General features: G+C 43.6%; 3 protein-coding genes across 4 annotated transcripts; 1 reads left to right on the forward strand and 2 right to left on the reverse strand.

The window, feature by feature from the left end:
- Positions 1 to 1,050: 1,050 nt before the first annotated feature.
- Positions 1,051 to 4,239, forward strand: si:dkey-112a7.4 (uncharacterized). 2 transcript variants are annotated; one of them, XM_068755895.1, is made up of 3 exons: positions 1,051 to 1,179; positions 1,473 to 1,816; positions 2,354 to 4,239. In XM_068755895.1, the coding sequence occupies exons 2-3, from the start codon at positions 1,633 to 1,635 to the stop codon at positions 2,431 to 2,433; spliced, it is 264 nt and encodes an 87-aa protein (XP_068611996.1). In that variant the 5' UTR covers positions 1,051 to 1,179; positions 1,473 to 1,632; the 3' UTR covers positions 2,434 to 4,239. The 2 variants fall into 2 exon arrangements, with proteins under 2 accessions (XP_068611996.1, XP_068611995.1); XM_068755894.1 differs by having other exon boundaries at positions 1,164 to 1,184.
- A 1,876-nt stretch (positions 4,240 to 6,115) lies between these two features.
- On the reverse strand, positions 6,116 to 12,377 carry cldn7a (claudin 7a). Its single transcript, XM_068755921.1, has 4 exons — positions 12,155 to 12,377; positions 8,111 to 8,275; positions 7,273 to 7,357; positions 6,116 to 6,284 (listed from the first exon to the last, which is right to left on the reverse strand). Exons 1-4 carry the CDS (start codon positions 12,375 to 12,377, stop codon positions 6,116 to 6,118), a joined length of 642 nt encoding a protein of 213 aa, XP_068612022.1.
- Positions 12,378 to 16,645: 4,268 nt separating this feature from the next.
- On the reverse strand, positions 16,646 to 27,531 carry chrnb1l (cholinergic receptor, nicotinic, beta 1 (muscle) like). Its single transcript, XM_068756143.1, has 12 exons — positions 27,459 to 27,531; positions 27,235 to 27,357; positions 25,444 to 25,577; positions 25,106 to 25,150; positions 24,854 to 24,963; positions 23,559 to 23,667; positions 23,210 to 23,357; positions 22,792 to 22,977; positions 20,831 to 21,054; positions 20,555 to 20,733; positions 17,236 to 17,374; positions 16,646 to 17,090 (listed from the first exon to the last, which is right to left on the reverse strand). Exons 1-12 carry the CDS (start codon positions 27,529 to 27,531, stop codon positions 16,950 to 16,952), a joined length of 1,611 nt encoding a protein of 536 aa, XP_068612244.1. The 3' UTR covers positions 16,646 to 16,949.
- Positions 27,532 to 27,931: the final 400 nt, after the last annotated feature.

Below are 27,931 nucleotides of genomic sequence, written 5' to 3' on the forward strand. Positions count from 1 at the left end.
AGCAGCACCGATGACTAAGCTGTTCTGGCTTTAAGATGATTTACGCAGCAAATCGTTAACCAAAATGCACGAAACACTCGCCTTGGCATCTGCACTTGCGGACGTGCATTTTGGTCACTTGAAATCCGGCATGTGAAGCTGCATTCGGTGGAAAAATCCAAAAAGCCAGAAATCATTTATCCAGAATAATACATCAGCCATCAACCAACTCAAGCAGCTCCATGTCAAATACAGATTAACTCGCCGTGTGAAACGTTTACAAGCGGAGCATCCGTGCAGAACAGAAATCAGATCACTGTTGTTAGCTTAATAGCTAAATTGGGGTCATAAACTACGATGATATTCTCTTTACAAAGTCCCATTTCACCTCATGCTTCATGCCCGTAAGCATATATCTTTGCGTGTTGCATACTTTTCTAACTTTGCCAGCTGCAGCAACCTCAAAGGCTTGAATCCCTAATGGGTTTGGAAATTGATCCGGTATCACATGCAAGGAGAATGCAGCTCATATTGTGACCATATTATATTATTTAGACTTTTATCTTTTATCTTATAAGTCTTAGAAAAAAAGAAAATTATTTTACCAATTATTTTACCAAAGCCTACATTTTACACTGTATTGCAAATATTAATTAGCTTTATACTTGAATGATCAAGTTCGGATTCGTCAGTGAAGGACTTTTATTTCACATTTACTATGGACAGCAGAAAAAAACGTCATCTTGTTTCCTTCCGAACTCTCAGGGCTGCAGCTAAAACACAATCGGCCGGGATGTCTGAGTCACTCTCATTACTGCCGATGCGTAATTACGCAGCGCGGCCTCGCAGCATTGACACACCTCCACTGTACAATCCGAAGTGACAGTGCTCGTCCCCTTGCCCCCCCCCCCCCCCCCCCCCCTCACGGTGACGCGCATCTTTGAGTCAAACACACAATGCGAGGAAATCCCCAAGGCCGAGAAAGCGACGAGAGGCTCCTTTAAATCGACGCGTCCTCGGTGTCGTGCCAAGGAAGAGTGAGAGAGAGAGAGAGAGAGGGAGGGAGAGAGAGAGAGAGAGGGAGGGAGAGCGAGAGGGAGGGAGAGCGAGAGGGAGAGAGAGAGGGAGCGCGCTGATAAACAACAACACTCCTGCTTTTCGCCACAATCAGCTCCCGTCTGCGGCCTCCGTGAGGAAGAGGTGAGGTAAGCGATGTGCCCGGTAGCAGTAGAACCGTGAAGAATGTTTATTCGGTACCGGACGCGGAGTGAAAGGCGCGTTATTACAGCGGGGAGACGGACCGGACCGGAACACGCGCTGTAACGACCGGGGACGCATCCGGCGCACCTGTTCGTTGAAATCGATGTTTTAAAGCGCGTCGCTTATTTCTGAGTAAACGGGAGGAGACGTGTGCGCGCATTGGCCAAAGTCCCGCGGCCGCGCTCTGGCGCGTGGGAGCCGTCACTGACAGAACGCGCTCCTGTCATCCACAGACCGCGAGGTTGGATCCGTTCAGCCTCTCATCGACTCTTGTTCATCCGTTCATCGCTTGCGTGCCGCTGCGGAAGCGAGAAGCTCTTCGTCACGACGCAAAAAAAAAGCTCGCGCTGCGCGGACACCTAGCGGCCAACCGGGAGAAGACGCCTACCGGAGATGTACGGAGCCGCAGGTATCCCGGAGCTCGTTGCGCCCAACGGGCCGCCTCGACAGCCCGGCCCGGCGGGGGGGCAGTTCAACCCCGGACACCCCCAGGTCGACGCGCACGGCGGCGGGGCCAACCCGCAGAGGCTCGGGCAGAGGGCGCCCAAGCTGGGCCAGATCGGCCGGTCCCAGAAAGGTGCGCAAAGTGCGCCTTTCCTCTTCCTGCAGGTCCAGTTAGACATAAACATCTCCACAGATTATTAACATTCTGAGGTCATGCAAACACAAAAAAACAAAATCATCTTCAGTTTAGTACTTCATTAGAGAACCACAAAATAAAATAAACAAATACTACACATGGATTTTGCATCGTTTCTGTCATGTATGCACATTTTGTCGGCTCATAATACACAGATGCACTTCCAAAATGAACCTTCCTCTTTTCTTCACAATAGGTATGAGTTGTTGCTATAGAAACACAGAAGTGAATATGCCTCAGTGGTGAAAGGCAGCGCTGCAGATGTGTGTGTGTGTGTGTGTGTGTGTGTGTCTGAGTTGGACAAAATCGAAGCCAATGCAATGTCATTCTGTTAATATGCTACCGGATTAGCTTAGTTTAGCATGACGGCCTGAAACCTTCACTAAAATGACTGACCCAGTTCATCTTTAAGGGATCAAAGACCAACCCGGTGGTGCACATTCCTGACCTTTGATCTTGTCTTCCCCCCCTCAGTGGATTTGGACGATGCAGACTTGGATGACATCATGAACAACAACGGGCAGTGTCCTGTCTCCCTGTCGCCCATCTCTTAAACTCTACCAAGAAGTGCCAAAAAAGAAAATCCCCCGGGAATTCCAAACCTCCGGCAGTGACCTTGACCTTGAGAAGTGTCCTCCCGCAGCTTCTGAAGGCCCGACGAGGCGCAACAAGCGGTTCTTTAAGCACCGGTCGAAGGCCCTGATTGTACATAGAGCTTATTTAACTCACCTTTGGTCAGACTGTGAATGACTTGTGTCGCACCGGCCTCTACTTCATACCTCGGTAGGCAGTGAGTCGGATTTCAGGATAGATTTGGAGAAAGCGTCTCTATTTTTCAAAGATTCTTACCAAGGGCTACATTTCTAAACGTTTGCACTGAGTGGCTCCTCCGCTGCCTGTGAGGTTTTCCTGATTGCGGCGTCAGTCGCTCTGCGAGGGACGACGAGCCAGTTAGTGCATTTCACGCCGGTCGGATGCTCAGCCTTGTTCGCGCTACGACGATCTCTCACGCCGATGGCAGTGGTGTACGATTATCCAGTGGATGAAAGCTACAAAGCTACCGCTAACTATTTATTGTTTAAAGAATGAGAAGGAACACTTTTGCCGTGTTCTGGCTTCCTGTGTTTTTTTTTTTTTTTTAACTTGTTGTTGAATGGAAACGGCTTCAGTCCCGTAACTGAGATTTATTATCTTTCCAAATGGTGCACTTTGTGGGAATGGCCTGTTCTGTGGTGTGACATGTTGCAGAATTCTATGCATTGGTTCTGTTCACGCATCCAAACACTTAAGTCGTATCCTGTTATTAAGGGCTATGCAGCCACACCATCCATTACGCTCTGCAGATCGTGCGGAGTCGACGTTTTCCTCAGCTCGCTGTCGGCTCGAGCTGCAGAGTCGGCAGAAAAAAAAAGAAGCTCACAAACACCCACGGATGTTTAGCGGGTTGGTTTTTTTTTTGAAGGCAGGGCTTTACTGCGATAGAAGACGTCGAAATGTCTTCAAGAAATTGCCAAATAATACTCGATGTCGACTGATCGATCATTAAAATGAATTCTGATTAGTATAGAGACGTGTCATAGGAAAATAAGAAAATGCTACGGGTAAGTGCGATGACTGCGCGTTTGAGTTTTCCAGGTTTAGGTGAGCGACTTTGAGATAAAACTTTATAATTACAGCGTGAGATCCACGCTGAGCTCGAACCGCCGAGACAATCTTCACGACGGCGTTTCTTTTAAGGATCGCCGTGGGAACTTGAAACGAGCTGCTGTTGTGCGTAAACACGCTGATGTCGCGTTACGTGATTAGCTGTGAAATTGCTACTTTTTTACGTTTGATTGTCTGGCATCGTGAAATCGCTTTGCATTTCACTGCTCATTCTCTGAGTCAAAGATTGCTGTTTGGGCTGCGATCACATTTGCATGGGAATTGTCTAATTTTCTAAATGCATCTTGACGAGTAAACAATATATCTTTGTGGAAATGTCGTGCTCACGGAATGCTTTTTAACGGCACAAAGGCCGATTGATTCCGCTGCTCTGGTGCATTTGTGCCATTTCTTTTTACTTAAACATGACTTTGACTCGGGAACTCGGGGGGGGCTTTATTTCTGTAAATGATCTTACCCGTATTCCCTGAAGGAAAATAAAAACTGTTGTGTTGAGTCATTCATTCAAACATTTGACTTCATAATCAGGTTTCTCTCTCGCTCTCTCTCTCTCTCAACCCAGCCGGTCCAGACAGATGGCCGTCCACCATGAGTCTTAGGTTCTGTCCAAGGTTTCTGCCTGTTAAAGGGAAGTTTTTCCTTGCCTCCGTTGCCTAAGTGCTTGCTCTTGTGGGCAAAGTTGGGTTCTGTCTTTCCCTGCTAATCCTGTAAAGTGCTTTGAGATGACTTTCTGTCATGATCTGGCGCTACAGAAATAAAATTGAATTGAATTAAAGAGACCACAAGAAATATAAGCGAGCGAAAGGTCAGCTGCACGCAGCATCAATGCGTGTAAGCTTTTCATTCAGTAATTAATTCCTTTTTTTAACACACTGCTTAGAATAAATTCAGAGGTATTCTAATAATATCCGTAGAGATTTGCTACCCTCAGAACGTCCGGTTGTGTCCGGGCAGAGCTGGTCCGAAGTGTTTGAGGCTCTATGATCTTGAACCAAAAAATCGAAATCTATTGAAGTTTCTGGTTGCATCAACTGTGAGATGATGTTACCTTTGAGGTTTCAGTGGTGGCACTCTCTGGTACCCCCTCCAGTAACTTTACGGGCCTATCGGGCATTAATTGGTGAAATACCTCCGCTGTTACGTCGGCTAGAGGTAAAGTCCTCCTGGTCCTCCTTCAGATATTCACTCTTTCATTTCATGAAAACTGTAAACTCTGGGAGACCAAGAAACGCGTCCGGTCGCAGGCCGCCGTAAATCTGATAGTCAGTCAATTCTACATTTGAAATATGGTTTTATGCTGCTTGTTTAAGTCAGACTTTAAGTATCCATAAGATCTGATAAAATTAAAACCTTTTCTCTTCTCCACTTAAACATGAAAGCAGCCCTCCAGTGTAAAACTAGATCTGAACAGCGAACCTCGATTACGCTGCTGAACTCAGCACAAAATGCAAGCAATAATAATAGTTATTTTTATTTTATGTTCTGCTGTTTGTTTTTCTTCATTGAGTTCATAAACGTGCGTGTGCGATTTTATGCTATTTGATGAACGAGGCCTTGCGTTTGCTGTCCGGGGTCATGATCGCTGATCGCTCGAAGGATTTCCAGATCACAGAGAGAATTTGCAATCTGGCGAAAAAGGAGCCGCTACACGATACACACTTTATTTAATACTGTTAGTGCTGTCGGGTGTGTTAAACCTTTCCGTGATTCATTTTCATTACACCATACCTTGCTACAGAATATGAGCCAAATACACAAATCTATGACATAAAAAGAAAAAGAAAAAGCATCTTATAAAAATATGTCTTTAAGAACCTAGACTGGGACTAACATTTATATACCGTGAATCCACATGCGAGCCAAACGGCGTCCTACATTCGAGCTAATCAATAGAGGCAGATTATTCTCATTGTGGCTGACATGAAAGCTGTTAGAGCAATAATGGCGCAGTGAGTATATAAGAAAATATTTCATATCAGTGCAGGGTTTGTAACAGACGGGCATGAAGAGCCGCGCGGCCTGTAATGAGTCTTGTAGTGAAAGGCCTGTGCGACATAGTCACCCTACACTGAGTGCTTCGTGTGAAGTCACACCTTGCTCACCGTAAAAGCTATTTTGGAACAGTTGATATAAAACACGGTATTGTTGCCGCGCCTCTGATGTAAAGGACCCCCCCCCCCAGTTGCAGCCTGGCCACCTAACCAGGATGGATTGCTTTCAATTACATGGTAAATGCTAAGAGAGGATGGCGCTAACGTGGACGTGCAAGTGTTGGCAACAGTCCACGATGTAGGTTACAATTCAAGAGGTGACACGGCAGGGGCTCGTCTATCAAGTCAGGCGATCCAATTATAAGGCCTGTGTGAGGATCACTTGTAAACAACTGTGGAATGTGTGGACGGGGTGCCGGACATCGTCTATTAAAACTGCACGATAATAAAGGGGTTATCAAGCCAACAAAAAGAGAGGAAAGTCCAATTTCAGTTGTTCTTTGCCTCTTTGTGTCCTCAAACGGTTGAAGTTCTCTTCATCGGTGCCCCAAAGAGGGACGCGGGTGGACTTCTTTACCTTTTAGACATATTCTTTGTTGCTCCCAGCGGGCCCGGCGTGAGAACCGGACATGGATGGGTACTTGGTTGCGTTCTTCTTTCGAGGGCAGGATGCAGCCAACATGGCTCCGCCCAACACGTCTAGAAGGGAGCCGCCCCAGGCGATGAAGATGGCGGCGCCAAACTCAAACCTGAAGCACACAACAAAAACAGATAGCGACCAAAACAGACAGTGACGAGCTGACGGGGGCCGCAAAGCCAGGAAAATACTGCAATTTTGAGAGGAAAAAAGATTTGCTATTTATGAAAACGACAAAACGTCAAATGCATTGAAAATGAGAATATAAGACCAAAAATACCCAACATTGAAATGTCTAAAAGTCACTTTGTCAAATGTACTAACATTATCCGTGACGCTTACAAGAATGTAAATTGTAATTTAATTTGGTCGCCTTTCAATGACATCATCATTCAAATGAAGCCTCGTGCTGTCATGGGCTCTTTCACAGAGATGACAAACTGGGCAAGTAAATAATTCAAGTTATCGAGAATTCGAGTTATCACCAAAATGTTGGCCATCAAAAGTATCATCAAAGTACTTGTGTGTAAAGAAGTACTGCAAATACAACTTTTCCTTTGCTTTTTTTTATCAATAATTCAATAACCACACTTGGCTGGTTGAAGTGAGTTCATTTTAGCCACGGTTTGGTATCACAAAATACTGCAGGCTGCACGATGACAGTAATTACAGCGGCCATTCAACATAATGGAGACAGGGTGCAACGTTTTCACTAGAAATGTGGCAGTTTAGGAAAATCAAAATAAATAAATCCACGTAAAATGCAAGTCATTATTATCATTATTTATCTTACTGACGACGTTGAATTAAACATAAGAAAACTATATACCACTCTGATATTGGAACAGCCTTGTTTAACAGAAAGACATTGATATAACTCTTACTAAATTGATGAAGCGTAATATAAATCCATAAAATAAGCTAAGCTCAGCTAAGCGAACTGTTTCGTGGTTGCAGCTTCCTGTTAATTCGATATGAGAGTTGCACTGATCTTATAGAGCCTGATTTAGGACAAGAAGACAAGCCCAACTCATTTATGAATGAAGGAATGTCAAACTTCACTTTGGTGCTCAACACAGGTGCATTGTTGTGCTACTTACTTGGTGTTGACTGGAGTGTATGGATTGTAGAAAGCCCGTATAACATTATGAGCAAACCAGGAGCAAGCTACGATGGCGCACAACCCTGAGAAGAGCAAAGATCTATCAGGCCATGAGCATTATCACATCCTGAGTCAGACATGCTTTCATCACACTCATCGACTCCAGGCGACTGGACTTCTTAGACTTCTTAAGCTTGGGTCAGTGGCAGGAATACTGGTTTCATTCAATCTAATGACCTCTGGATGGCTGAAGCAAGAGTGGGAAGAAAGGCTTTTGGGAAGAATGCATGACTGAAGCAAAGCATGTAATGATCAAACATCACACCATAATAGGGGCCTGCCGGCAGCGTCATGTGGTCAGCAAAGACAGTGGTATTCACCCAAGCCACACAATGGCCATTAAATTCAGTGAAAGTTCATCACTCATCATGGAGTTGTATTATTTTCCAAGTAAAACTTGACCTTTATTTATTTACTTACAGTGTGTATTTTTGGTTGTGCTGCCATTTGTAGATCTAAACACGGCAATGCTAAACTAACATCCGGTCAGTCTGTCCACCACAGATTCACTGACAAATGTGATGTTAGCGAATGGATGGTCGCTTCATTTTCAACCAATCTCAGGAGAACCCTGATTTCTAGCATTTTCCACCACACACTGTTCAAGTAGGAACTGCACAACATTCAAAACTGCCGGTTGATACATCCATCTGAACATCTAACAGCAAGCTATGGTGCACATCTGTTCTGAAGCATCCTGCAAACCGACTCGAGAATTTTCTTTTTCACCAAAAGAGCACATCATGTATGAAAGCGTTAAATATCTGAGGGCGCACCTCCCACTAGTAGGATGATGCCTCCCGTCATGGCAACCGTGGACTTGCGTTGTTTGTCACTCCCTGCGCAGGTGGTGCATTTCATTCCCATGCATGCCACGCCCAGACCCGCGATGGACACGATGATGCCAACTATCATCAATGCACGAGTGGCCTGGAGGGAACCTGGGGAAGACAGGAAGGAGTAAAAAGATTCAGAACACAGGGAAGGTATGTTGGTTCCGTTAAGGGGGAAGTGAATGCCAGATGGCCCCATGTTTTTTTGGAATGAGGGAGATTCATTTAAAAAAGTGTAAATAAATAAATAAATAAAGCCATTGCAAAAGCTCAAGGAGTAAACAAAGTCAGGTAATAAGCCGAAAATCTGGAAGGACTATATGGAAATGATAAAAGACAATAAAAAGCTGGCCTTGACCTATTAGTGAGGTTTTATGTGTGCCCAGAGGTTGTGAATTACATTCACATTCACAGCCTGTCAGGACAGAATGTCAGCTTCCTGGAAGAGAAACCATGGGATACACATGAACAAACACCAGCGTGCACACACCCACACATACACTCACACACACACACACACACACACTCACACTTCATTCTTTGACACTGTCTCCCTACCATCTGTTGCTGTTTGAGAGGTAGAGGCCTCAATCGTCATCTGTCAGCGTCCCCTCCACACCCATAAACCTATCACAGGGTTACTAGCCCCCCCGCCTCGCTCTCTCTCTCTCCCCGCCTAGATCCAGTCTGTCAAGGGCTAGGCTGTCCCTGCCCTGCCCAAACAAAACACTCCTGCAGTGTGAGGCGATGGAGGGATGGATAGTAGAGTGAGAGAGGAATCAGAGGAGTGGGAGCGAGGTGGGGGTAATTTAGGAAACAATAGGATATAGATTAGACAGAACTTTGTCCGTTACCGGGTCGCAGGTCGTGCTAGGAGCTTATCCCAGCAGTCAACGGGCAAGAGTTGGGGTACACCCTGGACAAGCCGCCAGTTCATTGTGACACCTATGGATAATTTAGTGTAACTAATTCACCTACTGGTAATTTTCACTCCGGAGAGAAAAGAAAGGCCTCAAGGCAGATTCAAACCTGTGTCTTCCTCGCTGTGAGGCAACAGCGCTCACCACTGCGCCACCGCGCCGCCCAATGGGACGGAACTGTTAGAAAGCCCATATTATTAGTTTGGCGTTGCACGGCTCATGGACGCGTTTCGGCCGACAATTGTTCATTTCTGACGTAAATCGTCACATATCGTGAACGCACCATAGTTCTCCGACGCCTTTGAATGCACCATATCTCCGTGTGCTCAGGGTGTTCATCAGGGAGATGAAGAAGAGCTGCACCTACAGTTCTCTTACCAGGAGAGGGCATCACATCATTAAAGCCTGGGTCACATTGTAGGATTTTAACAATCCTGACTGATTATGAAATTGAGTTTCTGATACTGATACTATAGGATTTCATTTTGATTGTCGGGGGGAGCAATGAATGCACCGCCTCACATGACCAACCAAAAAAAACATTGATGTAATATAAACAAAAATCACTAAATAACATTTAAAACTCCCAAAACATAGAGCCTAGTAGTGCTTTGAGGTGTCTCTTATTAAAAATAGATATACAATAGATATATAACTTACTTGGACGTTAAACATCCTTTCAGGTTTTTTTCTCCAAATGATCAAACAGCATTGATTGATCAGAATGAATTGAGGCTGATTCTGTAGATGCCTCAAACTTCCAGACAATTGTCGGGAAGTGTGACTGAGAGGCTTAATGAAGGTGAGCTCCATTACAGATTTGTTTAGAAAAGGGAGGTGCAGCAGGGAGGCTAAAGTGCAGCTAGAAAAACAGAAAGTGAGATTCACAGGGGGAATGTTGTGGGCGAAACTATTCTGCCTTGTCAGGTTTGTTAAGTCCGGTTAAGAAAGAAAAAAACATTTATCTAAGTGTCTTGGTTTCAGAATGACAGTTTTAAACTGTGTCTTCAATTAGTTTCCCATTATGCAATCTGTTTTTCTTGCAGCTAGAACAAAGAACCTGTGTTTCAGAGACATCATTCTGTCTTCAGATTATGCGACCTTCGGCACAAGGAGAATCTCAAGTGACATATTTGCACAGTGATAAGATGAGCATGTGATCAACTTCCGGTTCTAATAGCTGGTGTGAAGCCCAAGTGATGCTAATAAGTTGTAAATGTTTCCTTAAAAAATGGGGGGGGGGGGGGGCAAACATGGAGGAAAAGTGACAATAGTATATTAACCACAATGCAAATAGAAAAAAAGGCTCCTATTTATTTCCTGGAGGAATTCCTCATAGGGATGTTAGCCAATCATGAAACCATAGGAATTCTACAGCCCACTCAAGCAAGCAAAACAAGCAAGGAACATATTAAATGTGAATATGCGAAAAGTGTTGCCTCAATGCTAATAATATTAATTATCAGCTGCATGAAACAACAGAAAAGTGTCAAAACCAGAGTTTCCAGTTTGACTGGAATAAATGAACATTTCTGCATGTGCAAAGTGTCGGGAGATTGTTCCGATGTTTGAGCTGCACCAGGAACGTTACCATGATCACCCCTGTGAATATCAAAAATTGATCTTGGCAACATTTTTATTGATGATGAGAAACCTTTGTGGCATTTCCACTTGTCAGGTATAGTCAAACAAGCGTCATGCTATGATGCTCTAGATCAGGGGTAGGCAACCTTTTTCATGACTCGTGCCACTTTACAATATACTCAAGGCCAACGTGCAAACACTCCTTTAATAAAATCATTTGTAAATGATCTGTTCTTACAGTTTTTTGCAGTATTTAAACATATTCACCGAGTGTCTTATTTTGACTGTTATATGTAATAGTGCACATCTATAAATTGTGTTGGACACACAAAACTTACACGCATGAAGAACCAGCATCAGTTTAGTGGGATCTCTGTCTATCGCACATTTGATGTCCTACACTCCACACTTTCACAGCAAAGGGCGCATATCGCCCGGTCTCCTCTTACTCCCCTGTCCAACTATTGTTGTTAAGACCGACAGGAACTTGGTTTACTTGCAATGCTAACACCGCTGCTAAGCTAGCCGACTGAACTCCCAAGAGCCTCGCGGTGACGCGCTGAATCGCGGATTTTCACTACGTATTAAGCAGTCATTTGTTTAATTAATATTTAAGAACATTTAATGTGCTCCATTTCTTTTGAGGTGTTAAATATAATAAAAAATAAGATAACATTTTGGCCCTTAATATTCTTTGCGTGCCAACATAAATGCCCTCGCGTGCCAGCTATGACACGTGAGTCTTAGGTTGTCGACCCTTGCTCTAGTTACATCTCTAGCATCAGTTTTTTTAACCAATCGTTTCACACATTAAGGCATATTTTGAGGCATGCAACCATCTTAATTTTAAAGATTAATAACGGTTGCATATTGGTATAGGAATTTGATCCCTGGTCTCCTCGAACTCTCCTATAGTCTCAGAAAGATCCCAGATCATTGGCTAAATCTGATTTTTCAGTTACTTCTGCCACTACATTATATCAAGCTGCTGAATTTGATTCATTTGGAGTGAAAATGTTTATCTCACTGAAAATATCACTCATCCACTGTGGGTCTTGAGACTTGAACTAGAAATCTACAGGATGCTGGATTTGTGTAAATGTAGGGCGCTGGGCACTTTAGGAACCGAGTTTAATCATCTCAGCTCCGTCCCACATGTTGTCTCCTGGACTCAACTAAATGAGACACACTGAAGAAGACAGTGTCCAGCTGTTAGATGGTCATGTGTCCATGAGGTAAATATGTAAAAGGTTAAACCCTGAGTGGTAGCATTGTGACCCAAATAAATCATTTCAGAGTTTGTCTTTCTGACTCATCCTGTAAACTACAAGTATCCTACAACGTTTCCATCTGACATGCGCTGAACTGGGCATTGGACGGGAAAGTTCGACTACAGACTTGAACAAACGTGGTCTGCTGAGTTCCCTTCCTCCTCTGCTGCAGGTACGCAGACCTATGAACGATGGATTCGGCCACTACTCACTGTCCAGCTGCAGGATGGAGTCGTAGATTTTACACTGGACCTGCCCTGTACTCTGGAAAGCGCACGACATCCACAGCCCCTGGTACATGGCCACCGCGGTGATGATGTTGTCCCCAATGTACGCCGACATTTTCCACTGCGGCAGAATCGTCCCGATGATCAGCGCGACGATGCCAATCAGCGACATGAAAAATCCCAGCAGCTGAATCCCGGAGTTGGCCATCGTTTTCCTTCTGTAGATCAACTCTGGTCACTGAATCCCTCTCCTCCTCTTCTGCAGACTGCAGACAGAGTCTTTCTGTTAGATTCACTTAGTTGGATGGAAGTGATGCAAGGAGAGCCACAGGGGGTGTCCACGCCGCTCCCGAGTGGCACACGGGGGGGGGGGGGGGGGGTTCTACAAGTCAGGGATGGGCCAGAGATGAGGGTGATGGTGTGACGTGGGCGTGTAATTATCACGCCCGCTGATGCATGGATGTGTGACTCTCTGTGGTCAGCTCGCTGCTGGGAAACGTCCCCACTGCTTCCAGCGAAGCAACAGATTGTCCCTCCACAGGCTTTTCTCTCTCCCCCCCTTGGTTAAATCAAGGTGAAATAAAACAAAAATAACATGAACACTCTGTGTAACATTATTCTTGTGTTCTATGTGGCAGGTTCAACACTGATTGAAATGATTGATGAGACCAGTTTGAATATTTACAGTGTGATTAATGAGGTGTTTGTAAAAAAATAAAAAATAAAATAAATTGAATTTAGTATAAATTAGTTTTTAGGAAGACTTTGTTCCTTTTTATGATACAAAGACATCAAACATGTTGGCTGTGGCTACTCACTCGCTTGTCATCATCATCATCATCATCATATCGGAGCCCTTTATGACTGTGATTTTTGGTGAATGAATTGAATGCATATGTAACAACATGATAAAAAAAAAAAAGCCTCAATTAAAAGTGAATGCGAAAACAAGAATCTTTTCTATTTAAAAAAATTCCTGACGGGTAACAGAATCGCTTCTAGAAATTCAATGGGATCTAAAATAGAAAGACCCATCTTCAGACTTTTTTTTTTCCCAATCAGGATCTATCCAGCAGTTTTTCCGTAATCCTGCTAACAGTCAGACAAACAAACAAACACCGCCGAAAACATAACCTCCTTGGTCGTGGTAATGACTGACAGACTGGTGGAAGTCATCCCCTCTGGGAATGTGTCCACCTACACTTTAAAATGTCAGAAGACTCAGGCGGTTAAATTGTGAGGGTTCGTCTGCTCCTCCTGAAACGTTCCTTCTCTTTGAACGGATCTTTCATTGTCACACATTCCTGGCCTTTCCCACCCACCTTCACCCACATCTTCTCTCACCATAACTCTTCATCCCTGGCTGTATCCAGCCTTCAAGTCTGAGCTTTGAGGCCAACAAATGCCTTATTGTTGCTGGGGAGGAGTGACCCCATAGCTCAGGGAAGCTGTCTGGTGTTTTTGCAGAAGTCGACGAAGACGAGAGGATGAGGGGATTTTTTTTAATTTATTTAATTTATTCGTTTTAGGGGAGGGAATTGTTAGGATCCAGGTGGGAAGTAAAGATGAAGGGAATGTCTTCAAGAAAAACATGAGCTGCTCAAAAAGAGGAATTCAGAGGACGTTGAGTGAGCTCAGGGGCCAGTGTCAGGTCTGCAGCGCTGTTTCCACTGGCAACCAGATTTATCTGATGTCCTCTTGGCTGCTTCTCCAGCCGGTGCCTGGATGGCAAGGGACACAAAGAGAACATTGCTCTTTCCCCTCTCTGCTTCTTTCTTCACATTTCCCATTTTACCACCTCCGTTTCCAAGCGTAAACACACATTTGTCTCGCTGGTTCAGCCGTTGCTCAACGCTCACTAGAAGCTGAAAAGGAAAGCAGCTAAATCAGCCAAAAGAAGGACGCCGACAACATTCCCTTGCGGGCTCTCCCTCCCATTTCAGGGGCCTCTTCTGGTTCCGAAGAGAGCGAGTGGAGTGCAAATCCACTGATTGAAGTCCTTGGAAGTGGCTGAGGCGTGAGCGATAAAGCACGCTGGGCCCACGGCTTTTCCCTGAAAAGCTCAGAGTGCACAAATGAGGGGGACGGCGCCCTTCTCTGCACGTCCTCTGTCTATATCACCTTCAGTCCTCTCGTTCGACTACACTCAGCCTTTTGTGCGGCAGCAAGAGAACAGGACAAATAGATTGTCTTTTCTTGTCTTCCCTCTGGGACAGTTAGAGTTCTTTTTCTTCTAAGAACTTGGCAGGTCTCTCATGAAGGGTGGAAACATATTTGGACACAGTGAGCACAAAGTCTCTGACTGGACGCTGCACGTCAGTGAGCAGGGAAAAAAGCTATCCCGTGGAAAGTCTTGTGCACCGCAAAGACACAACGGGACTAGAACGAGTCAACCAGAGACGATTTGGTTCACTGCACTGATGAAATTCTGGATTAAATTGATAAGAATAGACACTTTTTGGGTGCTGTGCTGATGTGATTCTTAAATTAAACCTTCTTAGATAAACACAAGTGATAAATTGTGAAAAACTAATTAAATGACGATGGATTTATGATGTGACAGAAAACGATGGCTCCAAACACTCAAAGCTGAAGTTAGTTAGCTTTACACAGGTTTCCCCCCCACTCTGGTTTGAGACCCCACTGGTGCATTCTCATTGTTGTTCTTAAAACACTTTGCCCTTTCAATCACAAATCAATGGAACCAATCGGTGGATTGAATAGCTTTTGACAATCTCACCAAAAAGGTACATAGCATTACTTCTCATATTTTGTGGAGGTGTGTTCTTGTCACAAATATAAATCTAATCTTTAATATATTTTATTTTGAGCTTTGGGAAAGTGTGCACAGTTAGAAAGAAAAGATGACACGAGGATTAGTTGCTTACAGAGGATGAGAAATATAAGTGAATGTTGGATCTTAGAAAAAAATCTGAATCAAAGTCAACGATCTAAATGGAAATCATGGCTCAACCTTCTAAGATGTCTATTCATTTCACACTCAATTCTATAAAGCCTCACGTTGTCGCTGGATTGAGAGGAGACAACAAAGTGCTGCCTGAACACAAGTGTCCTGATCAACCACAGCTGGGTGTCCTGGGTGGGGGACGCATAATGTAATATGCATAATGACCCCGGGTCACATTTCATTTGTTCAGTTGCGACAGAAAATATATTTAAGGATATTCAGCACTCACTCCAGATTGATTTTGATAGAGTACAGTTATGGCTTCATGCCAATAAACTTCTTCTCAATAAATCAAAATCTCATTCTATGTTATTCAATAAAAACGTCAATAGTACACCACTCAATCTTGTGTTTATGGATAAAACAGCTGTTGTATCAGTTGAGCATTTTAAATATCTAGGTCTGTGGTTGGACCCCACACTTTCATTTAACTCTCACTTGCTCTCTGTTAATAATAAAATTGCCTATCGTTTGAAATTGCTCTATCAGTCAATTCATTGTTTTAGTTTTTCTGTCAGGAAGAAAATTGTTACACAACTGCTACTACCTATATTAGATTTCTGTGATATTATTTATCAAAACACTACAGCTACAATTCTGAAGTCACTTACTGTTACATATAATAGTCTGTGTAGATTCATTCTCCGCTGCCCTTTTAGAACCCACCACTGTTTGCTTTATCAACAACTGTCCTGGCTTACTCCATCCTGTAGACGACAGTTTCACTGGTTATTGTTTATTTTTAAATGCATTAACCTCAGTTATCCGGATTACTTGAAACAGTATTTCATTTATTTTCACTCTTCCTATAGTTTACGTCATGCTGACCAAACCTTTTTTGTTGTTCCGAGGATAAAGAAGGAAATAGGGAAATTCGCATTCCATTTCAAAGCTCCTGCAGATTGGAATAGTCTTCCATCCTCCATCCGCTCTATAAGGTCTTATAATATGTTTAAAAATGCCCTATTTTTACATTTTCAAAATGTTTGTAACTGCTTTTAATTTTAATTTTGTGTTGCTATCTTATTTTCTCATGTTATAACTGCAATTTTAGTTTATTATTACTAATTTGACAGAGCTACGTGTGAATGTTTGTATGTGTGCAGTTTGAGTGTGGATGTGTGTTTGTGTGTAAAAAGAGAGTATTTTTTTGTTGTTGTTGATGTTGAGGTGGTTCTTTCATGTTTGCACTGCTGTTATTTCTGTCTATGTTTTGTTTTGATTTAGGACCCCCTTGAAAACGAGATGGTTTCATCTCAAGGGGTTTTATCCTTTCAAATAAATAAATAAATAAATAAATTTAAAAAGAATGAAAAGAAAATATTTCATCTTGAAGAACCCTCTGAAAAATGAACCTTTAAGCCAACCAATACACCCTTTTATATAACATCCCACTACTGCCCTCTACTGCCCGGAAGGACGCAGTACAGCTACTGTTACATTTCCTGATTCTAGAAAGAAGATGGCTCAGCCACTTTGAGAAACATGTATTTCAAGCATTTGGATTAAAATACTGAGGAGCACAATGTTTTAAACATGCGAGTTAGTCAAAAAACAAATACAAACCATGTTACAATGTGTAAAATACTAAAATTAAATTAGATTTATGTGTGTGTTCTGTCAGCATGTAGCTTGTCTGCCAGGCATGATTCTGCTTCATGAATAAATTACATAAAAAAACAACATCTCAGGATGCTGATGAAAGAAATATGGAATACATATAAATATATTCATGGTTGGTTGAATCTGGTCATCACCAGGAAAGAGTGACAAACAAAATGCATCGCGTTCCATCTGTGCATTTTGTTACATTCATGGGAACGGGTCCTCGGGGGTGTAATTTAAACTGGCATCCAAAAACATGCCCAGGGTGCCCAGGGTGGTGATGATGACAAACAACCACAGGAAGAGACGGTCCACCACCAGAGCGATGAACTGCCAGTCTCCTGTCATCTGCAGGGAACACACACACACACACACACACAATATAGTAGTATCACAGTCAGCAGTGCACTGATGCAACACATTTGCAATTACACAAACTGCAGGGAGCAACAAGCTGCCTGACAACAAGTGTTGCGTTGTGCATGTTTCTCACCGCGTCGTCTACGTCCTGCTTCTTCAGCTGCTCGGCCATGTACGTGACGGCAGAGATGGCCGACTTCAGGTTGGGAGGGAGGATCAGGCAGTAGCTGTCGGTGTGTGGCAGCTGTTGGAGCTGCACGACGCTCTCACACCTTGAACACACGGCGATGGGGCAAAGGTTCAAGCAACATGTACTGAAATACGAGTGCCAAAGACTTTCATCTCACATAGTCTCAAATCCAAATGAAGATTGTGGTGACATTTAGTATCTATTCTCAAATAATAAAAAAAATTAAAAAGCCACCCTACGGAGGAAGCTCATTTCAGCCGCTTGTACACGCGATCTACACAAAGCTCGTGACCATAGGTGAGGGTAGGAACAAAGATCGACCGGTAAATCGAGAGCTTCGCCTTTATGTGACAGCATGACCTCTGACCTTCTCATTCTTTTGCTTACGCAGATGTTCCATAAACCAAAACACATGATCTGGGACATTTGAAAGTTGAATATTACATTTGAGGGATTTAATTAGCTACATATTTAGTGACATTTTCAAAAATAAATAAAAATCTGCATTTGGCACAATTCATGCATAAATAATGTCGGCCTACGCTCAGCAGGTCAGCCTATTACCCACAGCCACAGTTACAAAAACTTTCTGTATGTGCACTTATATTTAAGTTACATGAGTGGGTGAGTGATTCGTGATTATAGTCCAGTAAAAGCCGGCAGTCAGTGTCACTTGGCTTCGGTTTACTCCTCATTGCTGCTTTCACACTGAACGGTAGAGAGGAGAGACTCCGATAAGTGTCCCCTGTTGAAAGTGTCTGGCGACACTGCGGCACACCTGTCAGGCTGATACTCCAGTACATACCTGCAGTACGTGCAGCTCGTGCGTACGATGCTAATAATGTGCACGACCTCGACGAGTGAGAGAAAGACAAAGTGACTGCTGGACTATGAAAATGAGGCGTGTGCCCTCAGCCCGGGACGCAGCTATTTGGTTCTCTCCGTGCTACATGCCATTCACACTTCACAGCTTGTGCTCATTACTCCAGATACATTGGGCTGGTCCTGCTCTGTCTTGCTATCGCTTCCCTATCCATCTCCTTGTTTTTGACTCGTCTCCGACCTGCCATTCTTTCTCTCTCTCTCTCAACCCAGCCGGTCAGACAGATGGCCGTCCACCATGAGTCTTAGGTTCTGTCTGAGGTTTCTGCCCGTTAAAGGGAAGTTGTTCCTTGCCTCCGTTGCCAGAGTGCTTGCTCTTGTGGGTCAAGTTGGGTTCTGTGTTTTCCTGCTAATCCTGTAAAGTGCCTTGAGATAACTTTATGTTGTGATCTGGCGCTATAGTAATAAAACTGAATTGAATTGAATTTTTTTTCTTCTAAATGTAATAACAAATGTGGACAGATTCCTCAAATTTAATGTTCAACTTTTTAATGTTCCAGATCATGTGTTTTGGTTTGTGGAACAGCTGTGTAAGCAAAAGAACGAGAAGGTCGAAGGTCATGCTGTCACATAAGTGTTACCCAGTGTTGTGTCAATGTCACCTCCGTGTGAGGAGTGTGTTGCTGCTGTCGCTCAGCATTCAGAGACGCTGCAGTGGTTCCAGGTAACACAAGGACACCATATGAAGAAACAACACTGACATCTAGTCCGTCCTACGGCAGGCAAGCTGGGATAGAAACTCCCGTGACCCGCAGAGCGGAAAGGCGATAGGAAAATTAATGAATTTGGTTAAATTGAAATAACTCAGTTAGAAATAACTCAGAGGACTGACTAACTAACTAATTTGCTGCGTCTTCAGATCAGGTGCATGGTGCCGACCCAGGGCCAACCACCGGATAGCCTTCTCTGGAATGGTTTTAACACTGACATGTATTTCCAGAGCGTCAGGAAACACAGTGTCAGTTCCTGAAGGTAACACTAGTTCTGTCATCTTGTATTTTGTGTAGAATTCAAATGTAGATTGAGACTGATTTGGTTTTGTCTGCCATTTGATTTCCCTCTGAATGTCACTGCTAAACAAAAACACTGTCCATGCAGACAGGGACTGCAATTAGTGAGTAAATAGTCATAAATGCTCTGGAGGACCTCGTCAATGTACGTTTCATTGTTTTTAATCGTTCATATTACAGTTGTGTCTGAAGCATTGTAAACACTCAAAGCTTTCAAGACTATTTAGTAAATTGGTATACATACAAAAGATTACGAGTATGAATCGTTAAAATAGCAATCTTACTCCATGCAGATCCATCCCATAATGCAATTGCATTATGTAGATACTAGAGGGATAGGATCTCATTCGTGGACATGCTAAAGAAAATATTTGAGCATGTCTAAAAAAAGAGATGAGTGAATGAAAAGGCATTCAGTGGTGCCTGAAGCGCCACCATCTCGTTCACATCAAAATGGATAAACCCTGCTCGGCCCTGATCACTCAGCACTGGCCTCCCCTTCTATCAATGCCTATTCTCCGCCTTCCCTCCACTGCCTTTCTGTTGGATTACCCCCTAATTCCCAACCTAAACAGAGGCTTAATGGCTGGCGACTGTGGGCAGTGGGCAGTGCTGTGGGGCTTAACTGGAGCTGAATATGACGCCTTTGGAACGGGATGAGAGATGCCTAGCACCAGGCCTGGTTTGGGGGACCGTTTATGATACTACAGCTGGGTGGCAAGTCTGAGATCTACTGGCTGCTTAACCAGCGAGAACACAACCTGGTTGGACGGACACTCTAGATTGATATTAAAACAAATGCAATAAAAGATTTAGAAATATTTATGCAGTACATTCTATCATCATATGGCCTATAAATAACCTGAAACACTCAAACACACACAAACTATAAATAAATAAAATATACTCTCCGTAGTACTAAATTCAATTACCGTATTTTGACTTTATGGAATAAATTATTAGTTTTTTTTTTACACATACCATCATTTTTTCTTGCCATGCAGCTAACACAAACTGAGGATGGCAGTGTTGGTTGGATGGCGTGGACAACTATGATTGCTATGCCATCTACTTCTTCGTGCCCAGATTGGACAATTGTACTGGGCTGCTAGATCCTTCAATTCATACCACTGTTATCAGAAATCAATATTTAGTAATAAGAGCCAAAAACCTATAATTTCAGTATTTCACATTTGACTCTGGTCGAATGTAAACGGCATCAGTATAAAGTGTGGAACATACTGGATTGATGGACGATTGAAAAAGCAGAGTGATTCATTTGGTTGGCCAATCTGTGCTTTCATTGACATACTTTCTTTTATATAAGGCTATGGATAATTATATAGCATTCCATCTATTTGAAACCTTACCTTCCTTTCCATGGTAACACGAGATCAGGGTTGATCTTGCGAAAGAAGTATTCTCCTCCTGGAGGCCTGCCATTGAAACCTCTGAGGGGCATGTCACTCTCCCTCTCTTCCTTTACGTCACACCCCTCTGGGTTAGGCCGTGCCATGCCGATGTATTTTGGCAGGAAGTTAATGAATACCTGCAATTTTGTTGCATTGAAATCAGAGAAATCATGGATCAAGATATTAAAGTAACTTAAATGGACTCTTGATGTATTGAATTGGATTCTGCCTCACGTTTCGGACCCAGTGCGGCATGATGTGCGTGCTGGATGTTCGGTGGTGCAGGTTGAGGACAACCACGCTCAAGATGACCGAAAACGTGACCAGGATCATGGTAAACATGACGTAGTTGACAATAATCGGAATGCCGAGGGATGTCTCAGGGACCCTGTCAGCCAGCAGAAGCATGAAGACCGTCAGAGCAATGAGGACGGAAATGGAGAGAGTCATCTTCTCGCCTGCGAACAACAAGGACAGTTTGGAGAAGTAGTTAAAGCAGCCTTGCTTCTGTTTCATGATGACAACGCAAACTCACTTTACTTTACTGACTCATGAGTCACGACTCTTCGTCCCCACTGAGTCGTTCATTTACAATTTATATGTATCTGTTCCCCTGGGCTGCGGCTGAGCCAGCCGTAGCTGTAATGATCCACGGTCACGTACCTCTCTGGGGACGGCGTCGCTTTATTCATTCAGAATCAGATGCAATGCTAAACGATTGTTACGCCCAAATAGACATTCTCCAGTGAGCATGCATGATGTTCCTGTGATGTGGTCCAGTTAACTCCTCCTCCTTCCGCCGCACCTGCGTGACTCCTGGTTTAGCACTGTAGTAAAGGGATGAACGGCTCATTTTGCCCACTGTTTCCTTCGCATAGCTTCAAAATGGATATTCTCAGCACGCAGCATGATGGAGAAGAGTAAAAATTATGCAGCAGCCCTGCACAGATCACAGTGGCCCATTCTAGAGAGTTTAGCCAACAGGTCCGGCTCATTTGAGATTGACAGACAACTGACTCGATGAAATTGAATCGGGGTCCCCAGTAGACGGGGACTTCTGTCTTACAGGGTGCAAATTGACCAACTAGGCTAGCATAATTATAGACTCCCTGTTACCACACCATGCACACGTGACCCCCGCCGGCTTCAGTTTCAGTGGAGTAAGACCAACTACTGATACTCCTGCGACATTTGTATTACAAAATGTCCAATCGAACCGATATATCAGCGCAATTGTCACCCCGAGCAGACAGCTGTTGAGTGGGAGAAGCTGTAAATATAGCTGCCATAAAGGTGGTATTTATAGACGCTTGCTGCGGTTTGTATTTGGCTGCCAAGCACATTGTCTTTCATTGAAAAAGTGTCCCTAATGAAGGACCTCACTGTCCTGCTAGTGGCAGGAATATTCCCCTCTCCTGATCCTGATCAAAGAGGCGTCCTCTGGGGTCAGGCTGTTCTCTGAGTGTAGCCCCGTGGCTGCAGCCTGACCCTGTTCTATTCTGACGCAGGCCGGTGCAGTTGGTAAGCATTCCTCTACTGGAGTCATGCTGTATATGTTTCATGAGAGTCTCCTGCAAGGCTACAAACTAATGCTCACTTGTCTCAAACCTAAATGCACGGTGCAAACTGACTGTTTGCTGTGTGGTTGCAGTTGATACTTGAAACTGACGTTTACTCGTTTATTTGAAGTCACATTTTGTCCCATCTGTGTTAATTCACCAAAAGATTAAGCATGATCCAATTGATTTTCAGCGATCCCAAGGTAGAGTAGGTTTATTGCCAAGGTCACTTTCTTTCAGTTTGTAATATAGAACATGCAAACTCCTTACCACGAGTCGGATTTGCCTCACAGCAACCTCATTGCTGTGGGGAAACAGCACTTACCACTGCGCCACCGGGACGCCCTTATATCAATTATTTACTCCAGAATTTCCATACCTCACGGTGTGGTCTGTATGAAACACATGCCCCTCATGATGACATTCTGTGACGTGTCTGTACTTGTATGTTTTTTGTATCTTAGTCATTACTGTTACATGTAGCACGGCTCAAGGGAGACGTTACCCGTGCTACCTCTGAGGACGCATTTATAGTGATGACCTAATAACCATGCCAAAAGGCAGACTTACTTCCTGCAGTGTTTTCACAAAATATTATATATATAAATATGTCAAAATATATTCAGATTTACAGACCTGCTCCGGGAGGCAGGTAGAAGACAAATATTGCCAACACGCTGGTGAGGATGCAGGGAACGATGATGTTGATGATGTAGAAAAGAGGCTTCCTCTGTATGATGAGATAAAAAGTGATGTCCTCGTACAAGTCGTCCTTGATGTTCTTTCTGGAGGGTGTGTGACAGATGGCCCATTCTCCGTTTTCTGTTGACGAGACGATCAAGATGTGAACAGGCAAGCTGTTTCCTATATTTTACTTGACATTTTGCACAAATAAAATGCATGATGAGGACGTACACTGATGAATAAAATAATAAGGCAAAACAGGATTAAAACTACGAAATAAGCAATTACGCTACCATTATATTGGAAAAGCATTACATGGTGCTTCTACAAAGGACTATATATTTTGAATGAGGTCAGTATTGCCACCAACCAGTGAACGCGTTCTCATCTATGACAATCTCATGGATCTCATGACCGTGCTCATCCAGAGAGTACTGCAGCTCCACCTCGGAGGCATCGTAGGTGTATGAGCGGAAAATCATGCTGCAGTTCTGCCAGTCAAATGGGAAGTAAGACACCTGTAGCATTGGAAATGGCAAAGATGTACACAGTATATGAATTTCCCAATTATGTTCCAATTCAATTGTGATGTTAACAAACTATAGATTGTATTTTCTAAGAGACAAATAAAATCTCATAATCCATCACAGAGAGATAAATGAGTAATTGAGGACTTTGCATTGCTAGTGATCAGAGAACCGATTCTATGGACTCGTTACCTCTATAGAGCAGGAGCTACGGTAGATGGCTGGGGGAAACCAGTTGACCGTCCCATCACTGTACACCAAGACGTTGACATAGAGAGCCACATCAAACTGACCATCGTTACTGTAGTGAGAAAATAGAAAAACAGGCTTTATGCTAATTTTTGAGTGTTTCTGTACACCAGGATCTTTTACAGCAGGGGTCCCCAAACATTTTCCTGTGAGGGCCACATCACTTTTCCCTTCTCTGATGGAGGGCCGGGCCCCGTTTGTAGGAAAAGTGTGATGATGGCAGGGGTGCCTAAACATTTAGGGGCCGAATGTGGAGGCGGGCTGTAGTTTAGGCTTCATCTCACCATCACAACTACACACAGTGACATGAATGGAGTGTCACACACGCAATGCCTCTCACACCCAAACTCAGTCTCTCTCCAGCATTATCACGAAGTGCAGAGGGGAAGAACGACTGGATCAATCAGCTGATCCAATACAGCTGCAGAGGACCAAACAACAAACCTCAAATTCTTGTAAAAAACCCAAATGCTGCACGCCTTGGTTTTGAACCCAGGATCTTCTAGCAGGGAGTCAAGTGCACTACCCACTACACCACCTAGACGTTGCCCCATCGAACATTAGGATAAATAGACAGTAGCATTGTTGACTTTAGACCAGAGGCACTGGTTTTGAATCCAGTACGACGTCACCTGGTCTGAGACACGCCCACTCCACATAACACAAAAGGAAAAAGCACAACATAACAACACAACAACATAGCAACACAGAACAACATAACAACACGCTGTGGTCTGAGATATCAACTTATTATTTGACAGGTACGACTTTAGTAATACCTCGAGTCTCCTCACCTATACGGTGGCGTGGTCGGTAGGGTTACCGACTCACAGCCGGAGGAACTGTGTTCACATCCAACTGTGGGAGTGGGGGCGGCAGGGTAGGCCCAGGGCCTTACCTGGGCGGAGTGGGATTCGATACCAGGGCCATTTTGCCCCCCTCAACAATGCTGCCAACCATGCCACCGTGGAGGTGAGGAAACCTGTCCTGTTATTACAAAGTAATTACTATGTAATAAGTTGATATTACAGAACATCGGAACATTAACTTTCTGGCCGTATGTGACCATCATTAAAAATAAAAGGGAGGCTACTCATGTTGTATGGAAAGGAAAATAAGTAAATTTTATTTTGGGTCTCTGGTATTGTTCAGGGGGCCAGGCCAAATGTGGAAATGGGCCGGATCCGGCCCGCGGGCCGTAGTTTGGGGACCCCTGTATAAAATGATGAGATTCCTACTTGTTTATGAGGTAGATGTCAGGACGCCACACCTTGTTGGGAGGAATCCTCAAAACTGTAATGTTGTCATATTCTCCTGGGCTCCATGACAACCTGTAGTCTGACCATGCCTAGGAAGGAAGGGTGGACGTTATCATTAGCTGATATCTGCCAATGATAACCATAGTTTATTATGTCGTTGATAAGTCGTTTAGAAAAAGCACCAACTGAGTGAGGGACAAAAATAAAAAGAGGATATTTCAGCGCCCATACCAGATTCATGAAAACGTTGGTTGTCATCTCCTCATTCTTCTCATTCTGTAGCGAGGGAGAGAGATAGATAGAGAGAGAGAGAGAGCGAGAGACAGGCACAGGGCAAAAGAGAAGGTAACAGATATTAATGATGCAGCGTAACTTGTTGTCTATGACAGAGTTATTACTTTCAATTATTATGCTCTTAGGCGATTACTGTACCACGAGGGTGTGTGTGTGTGTGAGTTATGCATTCTCAGAAAATACCTTAACATTCTCATAAAGAACTTAATTATTTCACAAGTGTTTGCACATGCATGTACGTTGCCTCGATTTTGCATGCATGCATTTGCATTTACCAAGCTGACAAGCTGAGAGAGGGTCATCCCCACTCGAACCATCACCTTCTCCTCCCAGTAACACGCTGGCCTGACTTTCATGTTGTAGTTCTTGAAGAGCTTCTGATGGAGCCTCCGCTCTGTCTCTGAGGCTCCTGGATGACAAGCGAGATGCAGAGAGAGAAAGCACCACTATTTGAAAAAATAGAATGGCAATGAAGGAAGAATGAAGAACCACAAAGTAGTTGGTGAACAAACATAATTGTAAAAATATATATCTATGTTATATGTTTCCTCCAGTGAGCTCACAAAAAGCACATGTGAAATCTTAAAGGTCCCATATTATGAAAAACTCATCTCACGGTGAAGAGGGAGCTGAGCTGAAAGGGTATAAAACGGGTATAATACGGGACCTTTAAATAAAAAGTTCATCAAAAAGTGTCTTTCACACATGAGCCGTTCAACTATCGCTTGTGTTTTTATGGGTGAAATATTCCACATTAAGAACATGACAAATTGCCATTGCCATTATGGCTTTTGAAATAAATACATTATAAAAAAATTAAAGACACACTGGATCAACTACACATGAATCCAGAAGCGTACACACATTGCACTCGCTGCAACTGTTTCAATTCAATTCAGTTTTATTTCTATAGGGCCAGATCACCACAGAAAGTTATATCAAGGCACTTTACAGGATTAGCAGGGAAATACCTGCAGGGAAAGACAGAACCCAACTTGACCCACAAGAGCAAGCACTTTGGAGACGGAGGCAAGGAAAAACTTCCCTTTAACAGGCAGAAACCTTGGACAGAACCTAAGGCTCATGGTGGACGGCCGTTGCTGTGGATGGAATGACTGTCAGGCTAACTATAATAATAATAAATTTTATTTATATAGTGCTTTTCTGGTCACTCAAAGTCGCTTTACATAGTGTACATAGTATAAAAACAGCAAAGAAATACAGAAATACAGACAATAAGAAGTTAACACGGTTTTAAATTAAATAAAATGTAAAAAGTAAAATTAGACATTAAAAGCAATATAGCAAAAAGCAAATATGTCCTAAACAACATGGCAGAGAAGGACAAACGGACAATCAAGGGAAGCGGTCGGCTCGGCAGGTGCTGGACGGTGAGCAGCAAAGGTGACTGAGCTAACGTGATTGATATGCAGCGAGGGAATGGAATCAAAGGGATGCCGGGGATTCCAGCTCCCGTTAGGGACAGAAATAGACTTTGATTAACAAACAATAATATTTTCAGTGGGACAAACATGCAATAAGAAATTTTGACATTGAACAAACTCCTCTCCTTCGCGATTTCCATATGTGTCTCTTGTCTTCTAGCTTTGAGCTTCCCTCTTGTAAAATATTGCCTTATAGCTGCAAAAGAGGGCAAGTAGTGCGGGGGCGTACTTCTGCTCTCATAGTAGGGCCCTTCAGCTCAACTCATTCTCGTTTTACCCACAAAATGTCAGAGAAAGTGAAATCGAGACTTAATTTACCTGAAGTGGCAGCTCGGATTGGGATGCGAGCTGCTTGTTCGTTATCTGATCATGCGGCGCCCGTCTTAGAAGAACCAACGTGGTTGGAAATAGGACATTGATAGGCTTGCTTGCCATTTACTGTTCATCATCTTCACTTAATCGCCACATAGCTCCGTTTATTCAGACTAAGCACTCAGATTAAGGGACATGTTTTACGTCTGTTCATTTAAATCTGCCTTGTAACAACCTCCGTTTACTACGAGGCCGAAACCGGGAAATCATTCCAACAGCTGAAACAAGTATTCCGTAAAATGTTCTCACCTGTAAAGGTCAGATAAAAGCAGCTGCACACAATTATGATGATCAACCCGTTCATCCTGAGGTGAATGTTCATCCTCATCTTCATTTGTCCAAGTCTTACAGTCGTGGCATTTTTATATCCAACTTAAAGACAGATCTCCAGCTGGAACTCTAGAGAGAGGGGGGTGGGGGGGGGGGTACTCTGGAAAGACCCACCTTTCTAGCTCAGGTATTCACATGCACACCTTCTGCCAGTTTGGTGCAACTGTTAACAGCCCTCTCCTGTCCCTTGTCTCCGCTCTGGGGTCGCGGCTCCATGGGCGAAACCACGGTCTGATTGGGCGAGTGGCGAAAGGGCGGAATGTGTTTGTACTGAGAAGGCACCTGTTGGTGTTCACCAATCTGAGGTTATCACCATGGGGACGGTGGGTGGGAGGAATAGGAAGTGGAGGGGGTGGGACAGGGTAAGAGAATGGCAGTGGGCTGCGGGTTATGACAAAGGAGATACTTTGACTCGTAGGCTAAAGAATGATTGGTTGTTAATTATTGAACTATTAGTGATTATTTCCTCCCCCACTAGTCTACCTATGTCTTTCTTCTTCATCAACTCTAACAATCATTTCCACAGCAATCACTTTGCACTGTGTCTGGCAAACAAAAATACACTCTGTATTATTTGCCAGCAGATGTTATTTAACTTTTAATGATATCATTTCTA

Source organism: Brachionichthys hirsutus, chromosome 23 (assembly GCF_040956055.1).
Source record: "Brachionichthys hirsutus isolate HB-005 chromosome 23, CSIRO-AGI_Bhir_v1, whole genome shotgun sequence".
Taxonomy (NCBI): domain Eukaryota; kingdom Metazoa; phylum Chordata; class Actinopteri; order Lophiiformes; family Brachionichthyidae; genus Brachionichthys; species Brachionichthys hirsutus.